We start from the raw sequence: 19,314 nt of genomic DNA on the forward strand, positions 1-19,314 counted from the left end.
TATAGTTTGTTAATTAACAAGAAATTTGTGGAGTGGTTGAAAAATGAGTTTTAATGACTCCAACCTAGGTGTATGTAAACTTCCCACTTCAACCTTACATGGCAAAATTGACTGATATCAGGCTGTTGCTGATTTGCACCTTCGACTTCTGCATTTCATGTCTGTTTTTATTTTAGAATCAGCACCAGGCTACATACCCCCCCATTTTAACAAGCCTATTATTAATAGTTTCCAGTTTGCCCATGAATTGGGTGCAGGATTCCATAGCCTATCTACTGTACTCTGGCGACTTCAGTTCACTTAAAACCAGTGTTCAGAAAAGGCCTATGCCTACTTTAATAGATGTCATCTTTTTGTAAACACCTAATTATATTTAATTTGAAACAATTATAGACTTAAATAGTGTAAGCCTATATGCAATAATGTGTTGAGTTGGCTGGGGCGTTGGCTGAAGTATCAAAAAGTTAATAAATTGAGTCTCACTAAGACATATTGCCTGTTTTGGCCTCTTGGGTACTTTCAACCTTTTTACAAGTTACTGTGAAAGTTACCATAACTTATGACACAGATGCCATACAGAGCCCATTTTAAAAGGCCCATATTGGTTTGTGTCAGTCAGCTGCTGATAGATAAAAAAATAAATGACTGATTATTGTATGGGACAAAATACAGACGTTTTTGAGAAAGATCATTTAAAAAATACAACTATGTTAAGTAAATATATGTATTGGTTCTCTTAATAAGAACAATCCAAATGCCATGAATTTAATGTTATTTGTTTTTTTTCATTAGACTTTTGCGATAAAGAAAAATGTGGTTCCCCTGCTGAAAAAGTTAGGGTGAGGTAAAGCACCAAGCCCCTTTTCATGGCCAGAAAGATAACGACTGCTCCAGCTCTGTTTACCTTGGCTGTAGCCCTCCACTACCACCCGACTGGGCTGCAGATGCTGGCAGAGATACAAGACTGTGCCACTCTATTTCCCAATAACCCTTCTTCTTTTCACGGAGATCAGATACATTCAGATAACAAGGTTTGTTTTCCTCTGATATCGCCAGAGTCATGGTTAAGAGAATAGCATTGAGCCCAGAGCAGGATGGCTGTCCTATGAATGGTGACCATTGTTCGGTGAGTAGCTCAACTTACCTCTGAGGGCCAAACCTCAGAGATAAAACAATGAAATACAAGTAATTTCAATGTTCTCTCTGGTTGTGGCTTAGCATAGATACCAGTTACCCTTTTAGGAAATGAAAGCAACATATGAGGAAGGGAAAATGCGGCTAACAGAGGGTAAGAGAGAGAGAGATCGAGAGAGAGAAAGCGTGTGAGAGAGATCGAGAGAGAGAAAGTGTGTGAGAGAGAGCGTGCGAGAGAGAGAGCGAGTGAGAGAGAGAGAGATCGTGCGAGAGAGAGTTGCGATGGTAGATTAGAAGAAAAACACAAATGAAGTGAATAGAAAAGACAGAGGGGGTGTGGCCTTATATATAATAAACTCTGGATGAGATAAATGAGATTTTGGAAACGTTCTGTGGTCCCGGCCCCTAATGTTTTGTTTGCTCATGTGCATAATGTTTGAGTCTTTCACAGGTTGCTACAGGAGATAAGGAGATGTTGGGAAACAAAGGTAGAAAGAACATGTAACATGAATGATCTCCAATTTGGTTTGTGCATTCAGGAAGTAGTAAAGTGTGTGTGTGTGTGTGTGTGTGTGTGTGTGTGTGTGTGTGTGTGTGTGTGTGTGTGTGTGTGTGTGTGTGTGTGTGTGTGTGTGTGTGTGTGTGTGTGTGTGTGTGTGTGTGTGTGTGTGTGCGCGCGCGCGCCAGTACAGTGAAAAGAGCCATGCTATTTTTGTCTGAGGCAGTGGCAGACAATTCCTTGGTTCTGATGGCTTTATACTGCACTTACAACAACAAGCTCTTGGAAATAATGTACATTTTTCAGACACCAAGGGTCCTCCTATTGTAAGTGTTTGTATACAGTATATGGATTTTGTCATATTGAAATATTTTTCTCATAGCAACAATGGAATAACCATACACATTGTAATGGGTAATAGTCTAGCTGGTGTCTAGTGGATCCTCAGTACCTCTTCCACTTCACAGAGGAGGTCCAAAGGGAGGAAACAGTCCGCTCACTGGGTCTGTCAAAGAGCTGGCAACAGTCCAGATCTCGCCACACTTATAACAGGCATTCCTTCACGAATACACCCCACTGCACAAACACAGACTGTTCCCACACCCTCACTCCAAGTACATGCATAAGAACAGCTGGATGTATTAAGGGATGTATTTATGTCGGCTACAATCAGTCTCGGTTGTTTGGGTTGTCATATGGGTTTTATTTATTTTTCTTTAATCCTAACCCTACAATCTAATATTTATTTATATTTAATCCTAACCCTACAATCTAATATTTATGTTATTTAATCCTAACTCTACAATCTAATATTTATGTTATTTAATCCTAACCCTACAATCTAATATTTATGTTATTTAATCCTAACCCTACAATCTAATATTTATGTTATTTAATCCTAACTCTACAATCTAATATTTATGTTATTTAATCCTAACCCTACAATCTAATATTTATGTTATTTAATCCTAACTCTACAATCTAATATTCATGTTCTTTAATCCTAACCCTACAATCTAATATTTATGTTATTTAATCCTAACCCTACAATCTAATATTCATGTTCTTTAATCCTAACTCTACAATCTAATATTTATGTTATTTAATCCTAACCCTACAATCTAATTTTTATGTTATTTAATCCTAACCCTATAATCTAATTTGTATGTTCTTTAATCCTAACCCTACAATCTAATATTCATGTTATTTAATCCTAACTCTACAATCTAATATTTATGTTATTTAATCCTAACCCTACAATCTAATTTTTATGTTCTTTAATCCTAACTCTACAATCTAATATGTATGTTCTTTAATCCTAACTCTACAATCTAATATTTATGTTCTTTAATCCTAACTCTACAATCTAATATTTATGTTATTTAATCCTAACTCTACAATCTAATATTTATGTTATTTAATCCTAACCCTACAATCTAATATTTATGTTCTTTAATCCTAACTCTACAATCTAATATTTATTGTTCTTTAATCCTAACTCTACAATCTAATATTTATTTTTCTTTAATCCTAACCCTACAATCTAAGATGTATGTTCTTTAATCTTAACCCTACAATCTAAGATTTATTTTCCATCTATTTGTGATCTACAGCAGTGGTTCCCAAACTTTTTATAGTCCCGTACCACTTCAAACATTCAACCTCCAGCTGCGTACCCCTCTAGCACCAGGGTCAGCGCACTCTCAAATGTTGTTTTTTGCCATCATTGTAAGCCTGCCACACACACACTATAAGATACATTTATTAAACATAAGAATGAGTGTGAGTTTTTGTCACAATCCGTGGGAAGTGACAAAGAGCTCTTATAGGACCAGAGCGCAAATAATAATATAATAATAATCATTAACTTTGCTCTTTATTTAACCATCTTAAATATAAAACCTTATTTGTTCATCGAAAATTGTGAATAACTCAACACAGGTTAATGAGAAGGATGTGCTTGAAAGGATGCACATAACTCTGCAGTGTTGGGTTGTATTGGAGAGAGTCTCAGTCTTAAATCATTTTCCACACACAGTCTGTGCCTGTATTTAGTTTTCATGCTAGTGAGGGCCGACAATCCACTCTCACATAGGTACCTGGTTGCAAAGGGCATCAGTGTCTTAACAGCGCCATTTGCCAAGGCAGGATACTCTGAGCGCAACCCAATCCAGAAATCTGTCAGTGGCTTCTGACTAAATTAAATTTTCACAGAACCGCTTGTTGCAATTTCGATGAGGCTCTCTTGTTCAGATATCAGTAAGTGGACTGGAGGCAGGGCATGAAAGGGATAACCAATCCAGTTGTTTGTGTCATCCGTTTTGGGAAAGTCTCTGCATAATTGCGCACCCAACTCACTCAGGTGCTTCGCTATATCCCATTTGACATTTTCCGTAAGTTTGAGTTCATTTGCACACAAAAAATCATACAATGATGGAAATACCTGTGTGATGTCCTTGATAATGCAGACAGAGAAGAGCTCCAACTTCTTAATCTTAGCCTCAATTTTGTCCCGCACATTGAATATAGTTGCGGAGAGTCCCTGTAATCCTAGATTCAGATCATTCAGGCGAGAAAAAACATCACCCAGATAGGCCGGTCGTGTGAGAAACTTGTCATCATGCAAGCGATCAGACAAGTGAAAATTATGGTCAGTGAAGAAAACTTTAAGCTTGTCTCTCAATTTAAAAAAATGTGTCAATACTTTGCCCCTTGATTACCAGGGCACCTATGTATGTTGTAAACGCGTTACATGATCGCTGCCCATATCATTGCATAATGCAGAAAATACAGGAGAGTTCAGGGGCCTTGCTTTTACAAAGTTAACCATTTTCACTGTAGTGTCCAAAATGTTTTTCAAACTGCCAGGCATTCCCTTGGCAGCAAGAGCCTCTCAGTTGATGCTGCAGTGTACCCAAGTGGCATCGGAAGCAACTGCTTGCACGCTCGTTACCACTCCACTATGTCTCCCTGTCATGGCTTTTGCGCCATCAGTACAGATAACAACATGAGCAGCAGCTACGTTTGACTACATACAAACCGCTAGTGAAATTCCCTCGTGAGAGTAACTGTTAATGTGATTGAATGTTAATTATTTGACTAGGCTACCTGTATTTGACATTGTGTTGTTATTTCGCTGAACACTAGATGGTTTAATTTGATTTTTGGCAGTGAAACGAGGCTACTCAGGCGAGAAAAAAACCTCACCCAAATGTATAGCCCTGTTAGAAAATATAAATGGAATGTTTGAAAATGTGAAGATAATTTTTTTTTTTTATCTATATTTTTACATATACTTGTAAACATATTTTTAAAATGTGAATCACATTTTTAACGGCATTGTGCGTACCACCCCATACCTGAACTATGGTGTCGGGGAGCATGGGGATTGACTACAGACTTTTTTATGTCCTCTCAACCCTCAGTCACAAACTATTCTACATTTTACAACACCACTGCCTGTCATATCAGCTCATATAAGCTCCATGAATGGAGGAACATGCCCAGTACACCTTTTGTTTGGCTGTGATTACACATCTAAGCAACCGTGCTCCATACCAGTCCAATGTTCTTCCTTGTTAACCCTCCTGCTGTGTTTCGGTCGAATTGGACAGATTTACAAGTTTCTCTCTGGAAAATGTAGTTCATTTAATCTGATTGTCATAAGGTTCCATGACTTTGTCCACACAGGGCATCTGAACACACAAAATACATTTTGATGATTTTTATAAAATTTAGGGTGTTTTATTTAACTTTTGTGCACTTGTGGTGTTCCCGGTCAAAAAAGGCCGGTCATTAGAAATGAATGGGTGAGACTACGATTAGTGTATAAAATTGAGTTCAGGCACATGCCCATTCATCAGATGGACACACTTCCTCTCCCAGACCCCCACATGCATGTGTGTTTGAGCACACACACACCTCACTCCCCTTCTTGGCTTCCATGGCAACCCCCACAGGAACCTTTCCCCAATAGAATCTTTCCCCCACGGGAACCACACCTGTTGGCATTCTCACAAATAATCGCAGCTCTGGTATATAAAGCTTTTTTGAGGCCTTGCTCACAATAAATTCTGTGGCAGCACTATGACCAAACAATATACTGTATGTGAGGCTCTTGATCATATCTTTGATCATGACACTGGTGAGGAGGAGAGAGTCCTTGTTAAACTTTGACACAAAGTAGTCTGTGATAAATAGCACAATATGTTTCATCTGAGTATTTGTCATAGTCAACATAATCCATACATTATGCTTTTTTTAAAACTCAAAAACGAGTTGTATGAGCTTAGGTCAATGAGGCCTACAGGCCACAAATAGCAAATAGAAGTTCAAAACTTGTAATTTTCACAATAATTTAAGTTGATAAAAAGATCTTACACAACATTAGGTGATAATACATGTATTATTATGGATTTATAATCAGCTATAATGGGGCGGTCATTTTGGACCGGGAACACAGAAGGAATTAACATGAAATGAACACAACAGGAAAGTTAAAAGCTATGGAACAAATAGCATTTTATCAACACCTCAGTAAATACTACAGCATGTTTTCCCTGGTAACTCACAATGTGTTCTTAACCTGTTTATGCCCAGACACAGATTGTGATTGAATAGTGTTCAGTCTCTCTTTGATCACAGTTCCTTTTCATCCCCTCATATCGTTAGAGCTACAGGACTAGAACTAGCTAGAACCCGAGTCATATACATTGAGTATACAAAACATTAGGAACACCCGCTCTTTCCATGACATACACTGACCAGGTGAACCCAGGTGAAAGCTATGATCCCTTATTGATTTCACTTGTTAAATCCACTTCAAATCAGTGTAGATGAAGGGGAGGAGACAGGTTAAAGGAGGATTTTTAAGCCTTGAGACAATTGAGACGGATTGTGTATGTGTGCCATTCAGAGGGGGAATGGGCAAGACAAAATATTTAAGTGCCTTTGAACGGGTATGGTAGCAGGTGCCAGGGGCACCGGCTTGAGTGTGTCAAGAATTGCAAGAACTGCAACTCTGCTGGGTTTTTAGGCTCAACAGTTTCCCCTGTGTATCAAGAATGGTCCACCACCCAAAGGACATCCAGCCAATTTGACACAACTGTGGAAAGCATTGGCGTCAACATGGGTCAGCATCCCTGTGGAACAGAAATTCGACACTTTGTAGAGTCCATGCCTGACCAATTGAGGCTGTTCTGAGGGCAAATGGGGTGCAACTCAATATTAGGACAGTGTTCCTATTGTTTTGTACACAGTGTATATATATAGAGAGTTGGGTCAATTCGGTTTCTATCTGAACGTTCTGAGAGCGTCACTTTCTCCTCCATAGCCGTTGCTAAGTGATCGATGACACTTCCCCATTGTGCTGTTTATTTCTAATAGTTTTCAAAACCTATGAAGATGTCCAGTGAAAAGCAACACAGTACCGACTTGGATACACATTATCCTGAATGCTAATCAATAAAAACGTCTGTTAAATTCGCTGCTCTGTTTTGCGTGTTTACAGTGGGTCGTTTCATAGTGAACTGTCGGAAGCGCTCTAGTATTGTTACATCACCAAAATGTTTTTAGAATAAAGGCGCTAACATGGCAGCTGTTCTAAAACATGGCCAAACTCTGGATATAGTGTATGTGGCTTTGGCTAGAAATTGATTTTGTAAATATGATTTAACCTTTATTTAACTAGGCAAATCAGTTAAGAACAAATTCTTATTTATAATGACGGCCTTCACCGGTAAAACCCGGGTGACACTCGGCCAATTGTGCGCTGCCATATGGGACACCCAATCACAGCCGGATGTGATGCAGCCTAGAATTACACTGCCCCTCTGTGGCAATGAGAAGTAATGCAAGTGTTCTCTAAACACATACAGTACACCACCACTTCCAATAGCTTTCAATTGTATTGTTGTACTCTGCAGGACATAAAGTTTAGACCTACACCATTATATTCAGACAATGGTTCCTGAAAAATACCACTTGTTATAAACAGAGCAGCAGCTCAATATATATATATATATGCACACCTGTGCGTTTTTCAGGTGTTTGCTGCCCTGCTGCTGCTGTCATGACTGACAGTATGAACTGCAAATACTGCCGGGAAGACCTAAGTGGGAAGAAGTACGTTAAACAGGAGGAGAAGCCTGTCTGTGTCCGATGCTGTGACCGGTTCTGTGCCAACACCTGCACTGAGTACCGCCACGTATTGGACTCCAAGGTGTGTGTTTTCATGACTGACTGTCGAGATGTGTTTATGAGTGCACACTGTCTACCAAGCATCTGAGGAAGAAAACTGTTACTCTCCTTCCTTCCTTCCTTCCTTCCTTCCTTCCTTCCTTTAGGAGCTGCAACATAAGGGCCCCTATTGGCACACAGACTGCTTTCGCTGCTACAAGTGCTACAAGTTGCTAGCCAAGGAGTCTTTCAGTGCTAAGGAGGACGGCATCATATGTGGGAAGTGTAGCTCCCGAGAGGATGCCCCTCGTTGTCACATCTGCTACAAATCCATTCTAGCCGGTAGGGGGCACTATGGGCTAAGACTCACTGTCACTGATATGAGTTAACATGATATTTATACCCACTGTACGCTTCATTTTATAGACACTCTCCATTATGTGAACTTAGATGTAATTAGTAAACACTTTCTTAATAAATTACAGTTAAGTTCCATTAAAGGGGCAATCTACTGTTCAAACAATAACAAAGAGGCACTCTGCCACTGTGTTGGTAAATAGCTGATGGATAGAGCTGGAGAAATGTAACCACTTTAAAATTAGACATAACTTAGGATGGATGGATTGACCATCCATAAAATTGATGTTTTGAGGGTATACAGTGTTTGATTACAATTATGTTTACAACCAATTGAGTAAAACAAGCTTATATTTTGGGTTCTTAAGGGGAATGACTGAGGCATGAGGCATTTATAAGTTCTATTCTTCAAGAATCAATGGATATACATAATCAATTTAAACTTCAAGAATCAATGGATATACATAATCAATTTAAAAGTCCCAAAATGGACGTACTAATAGCAGATTGCCCCTTTAAACCTTCATTGAGACTAATGTGAATATTTTTCTTTTACTAAAGGCTCTGAGAATGTGGAATATAAAGGCGACGTGTGGCACGAGGACTGCTTCACCTGTTTCCACTGTAAAAACAACAACATCCGCTCTCAAAGCTTCCTGACCAAAGGCACGGACATCAACTGTAACCTTTGCCATGAGAAGAAGTTTGCCAGGATCTGTGTCAGCAATAATCAGGTTACGTAAAGGTTAGACTTTTTTCAACAGGATCAAAATCCTTTGATATAATTGATGGATGTCCATTTTAAATAAGCCAATTGGACCAAAGTGGTTGGTTAGAAATCAGTTGTTCTGCCCTATAAATAACATCCTGTTTACGGTATGCAAGTGATGCGTTGTTTCTCAGAAAGTAGCCTTGTAGTTTTTGAACTTTTTTAGACTTTTTGAATATTATTCAATGGGCAAAAACGTAGCGCAATGGTCTTCAGCGCAGAAACGTCATAAAAGTAATCTGGCAGAAGTACATTAATCTACAAACACAAATGTAATTTTATGTACACTACCGTTCAAAAGTTTGGGGTCCTTGTTTAAAGATAAGCAATTTTCCCCCCCTTAAAATAACATCAAATTGATCAGAAATACATTGTAGACGTTAATGTTGTAAAGGTGTCACGAGGGACTAAGTGGGTGAAGGAATCAGGCGCAGAGAGTTCCAGTTGTGAAAAGTGCTCTTTAATACGGCACACAAAAATGATAAGCCCAACAACACAGGGCGCGCACAACAAAGTGACTACTCAAAAACACAAGGTGCCAAGTTCCGAAAATATACCCACCTCTACCTAAACCGCACACACGTAACATAAAGACAATCCCGCACAAAACAAGGGCGAGTACACGTACTTAAAATAGGGAAGCTCATTATGCCGTACAACAGAACACAGGTGAAACTAATAAGAAAAAACAAACAGACAAACGAAAAAGGGATCGGTGGCGGGTAGTAGGACGGTGACGACGACCACCGAGCACCGCCCGAACAGGCAGGGGAGCCAACTTCGGCGGAAGTCGTGACAAAAGGACTATTGTAGCTGGAAATGGCTGATTTTTTTATTGAATATCTACATAGGCGTTCAGAGGCCCACTATCAGCAACCATCACTCCTGTGTTTCAATGGCACGTTGTGTCCAAGTTTATAATTTTAAAAGGCTAATTGATCATTAGAAAACCCTTTTGCAATTACAGTTGGAGTCGGAAGTTTACATAAACATAGGTTGGAGTCATTAAAACTCATTTTTCAACCACTTCACAACTTTCTTGTTAACAAACTATAGTTTTGGCAAGTCAGTTAGGACATCTACTTTGTGCATGACACAAGTAATTTTTCCAACAATTGTTTGCAGACAGATTATTTCACTTATAACTCACTGTATCACAATTCCAGTGGGTCAGACGTTTACATATACTAAGTCGACTGTGCCTTTAAACAGCTTGGAAATCCCAGAAAATGATGTCATGGCTTTAGAAGCTTCTGATAGGCTAATTGACATCATTGAGTCAATTGGAGTTGCATCTGTGGATGTATTTCAAGGCCTACCTTCAGACTCAGTGCCTCTGCTTGACATCATAGAAAATCAAAAGAAAAAAAATTGTAGGGAGCAATTTCCCATCCTTGGGAGCAATTTCCAAACGCCTGAAGGTACCACATTAATCTGTACAAACAATAGTACAGAAGTATAAACACCATGGGACCACGCAGTCGTCATACCGCTCAGGAAGGAGATGGGTTTTGTCTCCAAGAGATGAACGTACTTTGGTGCGAAAAGTGCAAATCAATCAAAGAACAAAGAGCAAAGGACCTTGTGAAGATGCTGGAGAAAACATTTCTGGGAGTTTTTATTTCAGTTCATGAAACATGGGACCAACACTTTACACGTTGCGTTTATATTTTTGTTTAGTGTAAATAAAAGTTCAAATCCAGGCATATCAAATGGTTGCGCAAAACACACTGCCCTAATGAGGATTCCCCTCTAAATTTGACTTGACTCTCTCCTGCCCCCTATCTAGGCCCTCACCACAGGGGGCCTAGATAGGGGGCACTCGGAATGTTTTGTCTGCTGCTCCTGTCAAAAGCCACTGGCTGGGACCCGCTTTACCTCCCATGAGGAGAAGGCTTTCTGTGTGGACTGCTACAAGACTACTGTAGCCAAGAAAGGCAGCGGCTGCCAGAACCCCATTACAGGTCAAAACAAACACACACGCACACACACACACATTCCACTATTGAACGATTGTACACATTTGTAATTGTTTGTTGTTTATTCTCTGTCCTTCAGGTTTCGTCAAAGCCACCAATGTGGTGAATTACGAGGGCAGCTCCTGGCATGAGTACTACTTCAACTGCAAGAAGTGTTCCCTGAGCGTGGCTAACAAGTGCATTGTGGCCAACTCAAGGGATATCTTCTGCTCAGAATGTGCCAAGAAGCTCTGAGGTGAACTTGGAACAGAAACAGTGTGTCACGCCCTGACCTTAGTTATCTTTGTTTTCTTTATTATTTTGGTTAGGTCAGGGTGTGACGAGGGTGGTTTGTGTAGTTTTTGTATTGTCTAGGGCTTGTTGTATATCTAGGTGTTTATATGACTATGGTTTCCTAGATTGGTTCCCAATCAGAGGCAGCTGTTTATCGTTGACTCTGATTGGGGACCATATTTAGGTAGCCATATTCCTTGGGTATTTCGTGGGTTATTGTCTATGTGTAGTTGCCTGTCAGCACTCGTGTCTTATAGCGTCACGGTCGTTTTGTTAGTTTGTTTAGTGTTTGTCGTGTAAATAAAGAAGAATGTATTCATATCACGCTGCGCCCTGGTCTTCTCGTTATGACGAACGTGACAAAATAACCCACCAAACCAGGACCAAGCAGCGTGAAAAGGAGGAACAGCGCTTAATGAGGAGATGGACCTGGGAGGAGATATTGGATGGAGCAGGACCCTGGACACAGCCGGGGGAGTATCGCTGTCCTAAGGAGGGGTTAGAGGCAGCGAAAGCGGAACGGCGATATTACGAGGTGCGTGTCCTGAGGTGTGTGTCCCCAGCCCGGTACCACCAGTGCCGGCACCATGCACCAGGCCTACAGTGCACCTCAGCAGTCCAGAGCGTCCGGTGACAGTACCCAGTCCAGAGCGACCGGCGACAGTACCCAGTCCAGAGCGACCAGCGACAGTACCCAGTCCAGAGCGACCGGCGACAGTACCCAGTCCAGAGCGTGTACCCAGTCCAGAGCGTGTACCCAGTCCAGAGCGTGTACCCAGTCCAGAGCGTGTACCCAGTCCAGAGCGTGTACCCAGTCCAGAGCGTGTACCCAGTCCAGAGCGTGTACCCAGTCCAGAGCGTGTACCCAGTCCAAAGCGTCTGAGACAGTACCCAGTCCAGAGCGTCTGGCGACAGTACCCAGTCCAGAGCGTCTGGCGACAGTACCCAGTCCAGAGCGTCTGGCGACAGTACCCAGTCCAGAGCGTCTGGCGACAGTACCCAGTCCAGAGCGTCTGGCGACAGTACCCAGTCCAGAGCGTCTGGCGACAGTACCCAGTCCAGAGCGTCTGGCGACAGTACCCAGTCCAGAGCGTCTGGCGACAGTACCCAGTCCAGAGCGTCTGGCGACAGTACCCAGTCCAGAGCGTCTGGCGACAGTACCCAGTCCAGAGCGTCTGGCGACAGTACCCAGTCCAGAGCGTCTGGCGACAGTACCCAGTCCAGAGCGTCTGGCGACAGTACCCAGTCCAGAGCGTCTGGCGACAGTACCCAGTCCAGAGCGTCTGGCGACAGTACCCAGTCCAGAGCGTCTGGCGACAGTACCCAGTCCAGAGCGTCTGGCGACAGTACCCAGTCCAGAGCGTCTGGCGACAGTACCCAGTCCAGAGCGTCTGGCGACAGTACCCAGTCCAGAGCGTCTGGCGACAGTACCCAGTCCAGAGCGTCTGGCGACAGTACCCAGTCCAGAGCGTCTGGCGACAGTACCCAGTCCAGAGCGTCCGGCGACAGTACCCAGTCCAGAGCGTCCGGCGACAGTACCCAGTCCGGTACCTCCGGCGACGGGCCACAGTCCGGTACCTCCGGCGACGGGCCACAGTCCGGTACCTCCGGCGACGGGCCCCAGTCCGGTACCTCCGGCGACGGGCCCCAGTCCGGGACCTCCGGCGACGGGCCCCAGCCCGGGCCCTACAGGACTCAGTGTAAAGAAGGGGGGCGGTGTCCAGAACCAGAGCCGCCACGAGGTTAGATGCCCACCCAGACCCTCCCATATAGGTTTAGGTTTGCGGCCGGGAGTCCGCACCTTTGGGGGGGAGATACTGTCACGCCCTCACCTTAGTTATCTTTGTTTTCTTTATTATTTTGGTTGGGTCAGGGTGTGACGAGGGTGGTTTGTGTAATTTTTGTGATGTCTAGGGGGTTTTGTATGTCTAGGGGTTTATATGTCTATGGTTGCCTAGATTGGTTCCCAATCAGAGGCAGCTGTTTATCGTTGTCTTGTTTTGTTAGTTTGTTTAGTGTTCTTTGTGTAAATAAAGAATAATGTATTCTTATCTCGCTGCGCCTTGGTCTCCTCGTTTTGACGAACGTGGCACAGTGGGCCTACTATGCCAGTGTGTCAGGTAACGCTGAAAGTAATTGTTTTACATTTAATTTTACAGCGATAGTGTGGGATACAAATATCTGGGTTAGAATCAGTTGATTCAGTGGGGTAGTCAAGTATCTTTGTTAAGATTGGTAATATTCAATAGGAGACATTTCAACCCTGGGGTACATCATAACTGTAACTGTCCATTCAAAGGTCTTAAAGGGGAAGACAATGTCCCATAGCGATTACTTATAATAGCTATTGTGAACGGTATGGCATTTGTGTGGGTTTGTTATCAGGAATAAAATAACATATTATTTCCACAAAACATTGCGGAGGTCTCTGCTTTTCTTGTCATCATGATAGTTGTAATTAAATTGCATTGTCATATATTGGGCTCAGTATGTACTATTTTATTTTCATAAACATGAGATTCAGATGCTCATCAGCACCATGGACAGCTGCCTAATCAATCCAGTAACAGACATTTCACTTTACAGTGTGGTTGACATCAAAACTAAGAGTTTGAAAATGTAACAAACATGCATTAATTTCAAGGTTGGAAAGAGCAGTAATCTGGGAAGAGATCTTACACCCAGCCTACAGGCGAATTCACTGACACACCATGTAAAACAGAGGTAAGAAGTGAGGGGGTGGAGCCACAGTCATATATGGGGTTTCAAGGTGTGTGTAGACAAATTCAGGTCTCACTGACACCAGAACACTACAGGTCTCACTGACACTAGAACACTACAGGTCTCACTGACACTAGAACACTACAGGTCTCACTGACACCAGAACACTACAGGTCTCACTGACACTAGAACACTACAGGTCTCACTGACACTAGAACACTACAGGTCTCACTGACACTAGAACACTACAGGTCTCACTGACACTAGAACACTACAGGTCTCACTGACACTAGAACACTACAGGTCTCACTGACACTAGAACACTACAGGTCTCACTGACACTAGAACACTACAGGTCTCACTGACACTAGAACACTACAGGTCTCACTGACACTAGAACACTACAGGTCTCACTGACTCCAGAACACTACAGGTCTCACCCATCCATTTAGGAATTGATACAAAGGTTAATAGCACCATCCATTAAGTGACTATATACCAGGATCATCTGCCTGTTGCAGGCACCTAATTATTTGGTAAGTCAATTGACCATTTATATCATAGACTTTATACTTTAACTTCACTTTAATGATGTTGACCAAGTTTTTCAGTAATTGTACATTTATTTGTGATTAAACAAAAATGTTAGTTGAATCCAAGACAGCATATATAAAATATATGTCGAACTCAGTTCAGTTCAGTTTAGTATATTCATTTCCAACTCAATGTCATGGTAATCATAATGTCATCTCTCATGTCATAAATTGTAATATTTTATGGTTGTCTAATTCTGCTGTAGATTATTCTAGATGTTCATTACTGTAAATATGGCCAGTGTCATGTTGAGTTACACACTGGACAATGAAGTGTCATTCCATATGATTCCAATCCCTTTCTGACTTCATCCTTTTTGATTTGAACAAATCCTTCCATACATGTTGTCCCACGGTAGAAGTGGTCAGAAAGTTACTTTTTAGACCCGAATAGCCATTTTGCATTCCCCACCCTACAATGAGACAGCCATGTCTTCATCACTGAAAAATATAAATGGTGGAGTTTGATATCATTTGAATTGTGGTCAAACTATTTGAACATTTCTTGAAAAAAATATCAAATGTCAAATAAATTAAACAGTTTGACAAGTGTTTGTAAGCTTTTTAAAATTATTTATCTTTTCCAGTGATGAAGACATGGTTGTCCCGTGGTAGGGTGGGTTATGCAAAATGGGTCAACATTGAGCATCTCTGAATGTTTAGTCACTCTCTGACCACTTCTACCGTGGGACAACATGTATGGAAGGTTTGGTTCAAATGAAAAGGGGTGGAGTCAGAAAGGGATTGAAATCATATGGAACAACCTTAAAGGCTTTGGGAACAATGATAACCAAAAGTCAATATGCGAACACATAACAAAGTGCAACAGAGTTGCTATATTCTCTCAGATATTGTATTGTGCTGGTTAATAGCAGCTTAGAAAACTGTCCTTTGGAAAGTGTTTGTCCAAATGTAAAGCATGTACAATGATTGATAGGCTTTACACAGAAGAACATTTTGCCCTACAAAATAAGATCTTCAAATATTACATTTGAAAGATGTATATAAAACACCAGAGTAGAAGCTTGAGTGCAGGTCTTACTGTTACTGATGTTTATTTCAGAGCTGTGATGAACGTCTGCAAGAAACTCCTCCATCTCCTTCTCAGTGTGTCTCTACTAAGCTGTGCCTCTCCCCAGGACCCAGGTAAACAGCTGGCCACAGCACTGCACTGCACTCACACTCATTTACACACACAACTGATCAATAACAAGCCATATGCTGCCAATTTCCGGGGAGAAATACTGTATCTGGAAGAGAGTGAAGAAATTAATGGAGATATGGAAGATAAGTACGACCAACAACGATTGACAAAATAAACAGTTCTTGCTCACGGTGGTCCATGTGCCCTATGTACACCAGAGTGTTCCAGCGTGAGCTTGTGGGGGAAGATGGCTGACTTTACAGGGGATTGCAGCTACTGGCAGCTGAGTCCCGACCTCTCCATCCCTGCCCTGGAGGAGCTCAGTGTGTGTGTCCACCTCCAGCAGCACATCAGCACGCCAGCCTGGACAGCCTTCATGTACCGACACCCTGACGGGCTGCAGGCTGAGCTGGGCCTGGCGGGTCAGCAGGGCCTGGTCCACACCTGGCTGTTTGGGATGAGGTGGTCAGCCCCCCTCCACCTCCCCCTGGGCCACTGGACCTACATCTGTATAACCTGGTCTGGGGCGTCTCACCAGCCAGCCCTCTACGTCAATGGGACCAGTCTGGATGTTACAGCCCATACTAAGGGATCCCCCCTGTCCCCCTCCTGCTGCAGGCTGGCCGCGCACGGGACGCTCACGCTGGGCGTCTCACACTACGTAGTTCAAGGGGAGATGCATGTGAAGAACGGTACCAACTTCAATGGGAGTCTGTCTCTGTTCCGCATGTGGGGACATGCACGCACCCCTGAACAGGTGTCTGACCTGACCTGCACAGAGGGGGATGAGGTGCGCTGGGATTCTATCGACTGGCTTACCCTGAGGTGTCCTCCAGTCCCAGACTCCCGTCTACAGTGTGGTGAGACAGGAGGCCATTTATATTTTATATAGATTTTGATTGTCTGTACATTTATTTTTAATGTAATTCTCTATGGAAAAACTGATTGGTGTCAGCTATGAGCAGCCATTTTGTATTTCTCCGGTGTCCTCTGCTGTTCCTGTTATGTATCTGGACCCAAGTTCAAATATTGATCTCGTGTCCAATGGTGCAAACACAGGGTGCATCATTAAACATGTGTTAAACATCAAACTCAAAGCTCTCTGCAGTGACTTTAAGGTCGTTAGAGATGGTCCTTCTGCAGTGCATTCGGTAGATATGTAGATGATAAGTAGTCACAAATCAGAAGGTAAATGGTCTAAACACCAAAGCTATGTTTTGTATCTTATACATTGCTTCTGATCAATTACATCATTTTCATAATTTCTGTCAGCCTGGTCTCTGTATGAAGTTAAAGTCAAGATTGCCATCATCTGCTACGATGGAAACAGTACAGATAAATACAAAGCCAGAGACCTTGCACATCAATGGGTAAGCTACTGGGTCACATTTCACTTCCTGTTGCACAGTGTTTAGAATAATTCCAGTATTACTCTCCACATGTAATGTTCTCTATTTTGATGGATCAATTACCTTTATCTACTTGCAGCTCAGACAAATATTACCATCCAACAAATATTATTTGTACAGAGTCTCTGTGTCTGTGTCAACCGGGTAAGAAAATACCCAATTACAAATTTAATACAGGTATATCATGGATTTATTTATGCAATACAATTATATCATCTCTTCCTCTCATGTGTAATCTCTACTGCAGGCCATATCACACGGTTGACAGTGTTGGTGAGACATACGAGGAAGAGGTCCAGGTAAGTGTTGAACTCCACGGAATGATGATACTACAATATACAGTAACAACAATTACAAAGTTAAACATTTATTCTGATGATGATCAGTGCACCTTTTTGAGCACAGATGATAGCATGTATTACGATTTTAATTCCCCAGGACAAACCGACATTTCGGGCTGAATTCAATGTTAACAAGTAAGAAATACTTTATTCTGGTGTTATTCATAAGTTTCACTTTTTGAAAATGGTCTCTATGACACTACTACAATTGGCAAAACATTTACAAAGAAATATACTCACTACCTCACATTTCCAGGAGCTGATTGAAGCTATAGGTTTGGGACTAAAAGGACTTGTGCTTGTTGTTGTTTAATCATTGTTGCATCACCACACAGCTTTGACTGCCTGGTCCACCTCAACGTGATCCCCAGCTCTGATGTCAGTACAGTGCAGAAACAGGTCTCTTTTTTGCTGAACACCCATCAGAACTCTGGATATCTCATACTAGTGGCTGACCCCCACAGCATCCAAGTGAACGCTGTAGGTAAGACACAAATCATTTCAAAAGAAATCCCTCCTTTTGAAGAGAAAATAATGACTAAAGAGGAAGTTGCTAAGTGATTAGGGCCCTGAGTTTCTCCTGGTCTGGAGGACAAACTCTTGGTCTTATAGATGATCTAGACGTGTGATGTAAATGTTCTATGGTTCCACTGTGATGAGGAGAACCAATACAGGTCTATGAGGAGAGTGATTGTCTTTTTCCACAGAGGACTTCCCCCAAGCCACACACATTCCTCCCATTGACATAGTCACTGAAGCCTCTTCTGACACAACCACAGACCTTAGTGTCACGACTGGTGGCAAACTCTCAGGTTAGTGTGTTCCTCATCTGTTTCAGGAAAGGATCCAGTCCATCCCTTCTTCCATCCACAACCAAACAAATTACTGCATGTGATAGGACTTTTGACTTGAAATATAGTTGTTTTAAAATGTCTCCCGTCCACCAGATTTATATACCTTTTCCGTACTTGATGCACATGTGCTTCGCTTTTCAACTAGCTAAAAGCTAGCTCGTTGGAGTCTGTGTGTCTGTACTTCCATTTGTACCACAACACGGTAAAGCAAAACAAGTGTTGAAAATATTGAACTCGTGTGGTACACAGAACACACTGCAGCCTAGTGCTGCACCCCCAATGTAGAGCTGCTCCATTGACAATGAATGACTACCACCGGAATGCAACGAGTTGATGCATCTGGTGGACATGAGGCGTAAACTGTCTTTCATTACAGACATATATTTTGAGGTTGATGCGAACGTGACCCTTACTGGGTCCTGTGACGATCCGGGACAGACCATCAGGAACTGGGTATGTGTGCTGATAGGACAGCATTTCTTCATTCAAATGCTTGTTTTCCTGATTAATCCAGTTTACTAATTATTCTGCCTGTTCTCTGACACTTTCAGCTGCATGGCACTCTACCTGCTGAGATGTCTGTTCTGACCTTCCAGCTTTTGAGAAAAGCATACAGGTACGTATCAGTAAAACGCTCACTATATCACGTAAATAGAATCATGGGAGATTTTGTCTAGCTCTTAATACAAACGTCTTAACCTCTACAGGATCGGTCGTCGTGTGTGTGTGTGTGTGTGTGTGTGTGTGTGTGTCGGACAGTTGAGCTAATGTAGCTTAATGTTATTAGCATGAGGATGCAAGTAACAAGAACATTTCCCAGGACACAGACGTATCTGATATGGGCAGAAAGCTTAAATTATTGTTAATCGAACTGCACTGTCCAATTTACAGTAGCTATTACAGTGAAAGAATACCATGCTATTGTTTGAGGAGAGTGCACAGTTATGAACTTGAAAATGTATCAATAAACCAATTAGGCACATTTGGGCAGACTTGATACAACATTTTTAACAGAAATACAATGGTTCAGTGGATCAGTCTAAAACGTTGCACATACACTGCTT

The 19,314-nt window shown here is 42.0% G+C and overlaps 1 protein-coding gene across 1 annotated transcript; it reads left to right on the forward strand.

Moving 5' to 3' along the window:
• Nucleotides 1-7,700: 7,700 nt before the first annotated feature.
• Nucleotides 7,701-11,163, forward strand: LOC110509380 (four and a half LIM domains protein 1-like). The gene is made up of 5 exons (XM_036968117.1): nt 7,701-7,853; nt 7,978-8,152; nt 8,729-8,901; nt 10,726-10,900; nt 10,995-11,163. Exons 1-5 carry the CDS (start codon nt 7,704-7,706, stop codon nt 11,147-11,149), a joined length of 828 nt encoding a protein of 275 aa, XP_036824012.1. The 5' UTR covers nt 7,701-7,703; the 3' UTR covers nt 11,150-11,163.
• Nucleotides 11,164-19,314: the final 8,151 nt, after the last annotated feature.

The sequence above is a fragment of the Oncorhynchus mykiss genome, chromosome Y, assembly GCF_013265735.2.
Source record: "Oncorhynchus mykiss isolate Arlee chromosome Y, USDA_OmykA_1.1, whole genome shotgun sequence".
NCBI lineage: Eukaryota > Metazoa > Chordata > Actinopteri > Salmoniformes > Salmonidae > Oncorhynchus > Oncorhynchus mykiss.